General features: G+C 48.5%; 1 protein-coding gene across 3 annotated transcripts in view; it reads left to right on the top strand.

The window, feature by feature from the left end:
* Tacc1 (transforming acidic coiled-coil containing protein 1) overlaps positions 1-3,465 on the top strand; it is a 98,579-nt gene that overhangs the window by 8,668 nt on the left and 86,446 nt on the right. For 2 of the 3 annotated variants that reach the window (XM_026787012.1, XM_026787009.1), the window contains exon 1: positions 452-539. The exons of the other annotated variant lie outside the window; for it this stretch is intronic. In XM_026787012.1, coding sequence (XP_026642813.1) covers positions 463-539 — 77 coding nt within the window. In that variant the 5' untranslated portion in view covers positions 452-462. Of the gene's footprint in view, positions 1-451; positions 540-3,465 lie in introns of those variants that run through there. 3 annotated transcript variants of the gene reach the window in all.

Raw genomic sequence — 3,465 nt, 5'->3', positions numbered from 1 at the left:
AAACAAACAGGGTCTCAGTGTGTAACTCTGGCTGTCCTGGAACTCACTGTGTAGACCAAGCTGGCCTCCAACTCACAGAGATCCACCTGCCTCTGTCTCCTGTGCGCTGGGATTTAAAGGGGTGTGCCACTATGCCTGTCTGTTTTCTTTTCTTTCTTTTTTTATTCTTATGAATTTGGAAAAGACTTCATTCTTTGGTTGGCAAAGGCAACGTGCACATTTCGCAGTGAACACGTTCCCTTATTCTACAGATGAAGAAAGCAGGACTCGGAAAGGGTGCAGTAACTTGTCCCAAGTCACCCAGCTAATTGGGGAGTTCGGTGAAAGCCGATGGCAGGAGTGGGATTCGCCTGGCTTCACTAGCAGCCAGGGCGGGCGGGAGGTGACTACGGCCCCGCCCCTCTCCGCGTCAGGCCCTTCCTCCCGACGCCTCCCGCCGAGGTCACCCGTGGGCTGGCAGTGATGGGCGGCTCGCACTCCCAGGGTCGCGGCCCGGGGCCCGAGTGGGAGACGCCCCCGACAGTCGTGGACGCCGCCGCGTGAGTCCCCGCAGGGCGTGGGAGGGGGGGACTCGGGGCAGGGACGGACACCGGGCAGGGTGGGGGTGCTCGACGAGACCCGCGCGGGCCTGCGGGGTCCAGGGGTTGGGGATGTGGCGCTTGTGGCTCCCAAGAATTCCCTCTTGTTTCTGGCGAGTTTCACGATGACCTCAGAGAAGGGCAGCATTGTAGCTGCAGTAAGCGAGCTTTGTTCCGGGACAGCAACAGCTGGGGACACCAAGTACCGTAAGGGGCGGCGAAGGGAACTCAATGCTGGGAAAGTTGGGGAGAAGGCGAGCGCTGATGAAGACTTGAGAGATGGTCAGAACCATACAAACTGTGTTATAGAGTTGTGTGTGCTGGAGGCGACTCTTCAGGGAGATAGACGGTGTGGCATGGCATGTCTTTTTCCTCCTTTCCTTCCTTCCTTTCTTTTTTAAAATAATCTCTTCAAGGCAGAACAGCCTCTTGGTATCCAAACACTAAATATGCTATTTTACCTCCTATTATTTAAAACATTATTGTTATTATTATTATTATTATTATTAGTAGTAGTAGTAGTAATAGTGGTGTCAGGGCACATGTGGAGGGCAGCTCTCTTTACTATTACGTGGGTCCCAGGAATTGATCTCAGGTTGTCAGGCTTGGTAACAAATACCATTCTTGACCTGTTGAATCACATGTCACGAGCTCTGTGCCGCCTGATATTTACAATATGATTACAAATCTAAACGAAGTCCGAACAACTTGTTAATAAAAAGGGTAGCTGAGATTCACTGAGCCTATGAGAATTATTATTTAAAAAAAAAAAAAAAACTTAAGCCGGGCGGTGGTGGCACACGCCTTTAATCCCAGCACTCCCAAGGCAGAGACAGGTGGATCTCTGAGTTGGGGCCAGCCTGGTCTACAGAGCAAGTTTTAAGATAGTCAGAGCTACACAGAGAAACTCTGTCTTGAAGAAACAAAAAATAAAATAAAATGCAAAGGTTCGGGTAGCCTGGGGGTCTTTTATTTATTTCTTAACTTCTCTATTTCTCTGCCTCATCGTTCGTTAACCGAATGGCAGAAACAGTTTCACGGGCTGTTCTGAGGTTGATAGAAGGTTGGGTGTATGTGAATCACAACCATTTTATCTGTGGACCATTTTATCTGTGAACTCACACCGTCTATTCTGTCAGCCAAGGATGAAAACTGAGTGATCTTTGTGGATTGTAACTGTAAAGGTTTACTGTGTAGATCTTGAGATTATTTGCTGGCAGCTTTTGGAAAAAACGAAGGTGTGTGTGATGTCAGTGGCTGGATATTAAGTTGTCAGTTATTCGGTGTCTAGTGTCTTGGTGTTCTCTCTCTCTCTCTCTCTCTCTCTCTCTCTCTCTCTCTCTCTCTCTCTCTCTCTCTCTCTCCCCGAGATCCCCTCCCCTGGAAGTTCTTCTGTGTTTGGCCTAAAAATCAGGCAATACACATGGCCATCCTTGGTCTTCGCTTAGGGAAAGCACACCGGTAATTATTCAGTGGTGGAGTGCCTGCCTAGGCTCTGGGCTTCGTTCTCTAGACTGCGATTTTTGGTCTCCCCAGAGTACACAGTCTCTGCTCAGTGGTCAGGCTCCGCTCAGTGACACATGGGACACCAGTTAAAGACCCTTCAGAAGCTGGGTGAGGTGGTCCATGCTCTCAGTATCAGCACTCAGAGGCAGGCAGATCTCTGAGCTGGAGGCTAGCCTGGTCTACAGAGCAAGTTCCAGGGTAACACAGAAGCCCTATCTCTGGGGATGGGGGGAGGAAAAAAGAAAAAAGATCCCTTTAGAAAGATGAAATTCCATTCCTGTCAAAGCTGTTCCCCAAGTGCTGCTAATCGGAGGCACATGCCACAAGTCTCTCCAGGGCTCAAGAGAGCAAGGACGCATTGTCCACACGGTACCCGCAGACTTCCTGTCGGACGTGTGACTGCTCAGGATAACGTTGACCTCGAGGAAGCCCCCCCCCTTGGACAGTGGCACTTTGGAAGCTTATTGTTCCCTTAAAAAAATTATATGAAAGTCACATGACTAATGCACCCACAGGCATTTTCTTTTGAGGGAGAAATTGTCTTTGAGAGTGGTCCCAGTTTGGGTTTCAGAAGGACTGGATACTAAAAGGCGCCAGAGAAGGCCTTTACAAAAACTCCACTGAGAAACACAAAGGCCCACAAGTGCATGGAAGCAGTGCCTGAGTCAAGGTCAAATTCATCAGTCTTTGAAAGTTTAACCTTTTCTGAGCCCAAGGAAACAAATGGCTGGCTTGGGCAAAAGGCTGGAGTAGTTTGGTTCATTTGTTCGTTTGTTCGTTCACTCATTCACTCACTCACTCATTCATTCATTCATTCATTCATTCCAGGAGGCTTTGAGAATTGAGAGAGCACAGCTGTGGGGTCGGGCAGACCTGGATTAGAATTCCTCTTCCGCTGCCCCCTCCCCTGCCCCCGTTTAGTTTAGGGCGAGTGGGAAATGCCCGCCTTACAGACCCACCATATTACAGATGTTCACTGCCCTGCCTGGTTTTACACAGTGCTGGGTATTGAACACAGGGCCTCACATTTTCCTCTCAGGCACTCTGTCAACTGAACATTCAGCAACCTCTTAACTCTTTCTTCAGCTAATTTCCAGGTTTTTTTAGGAAGGAGCGCTACCAAGAAGATAGGCACATCTTGGGTTTGGTGCGCTGTTTGAAACTCGCTTCCCTGGTGGACTGTTTCTGGCAATACAACCGACACCATGGTAGCTTTTCTAAGAACATTGTGTAATGGGGGGGGGGATTCAAAGAATAACATAAAGCAGAGCCCATGATTTATAAATAATCACCTCATTCTTATTTAGCTTGTCTGAAATGTATGATATACACAGGTTAAATTTATGGACCATTCTGGATTTAGTGAATAATGGACTGGCTG

This window comes from Microtus ochrogaster, linkage group LG7_11 (assembly GCF_000317375.1).
Source record: "Microtus ochrogaster isolate Prairie Vole_2 linkage group LG7_11, MicOch1.0, whole genome shotgun sequence".
Classification (NCBI taxonomy): domain Eukaryota; kingdom Metazoa; phylum Chordata; class Mammalia; order Rodentia; family Cricetidae; genus Microtus; species Microtus ochrogaster.
Note: the sequence above shows the minus strand (reverse complement) of the source record. Positions and strands in the feature narration are given on the sequence as shown.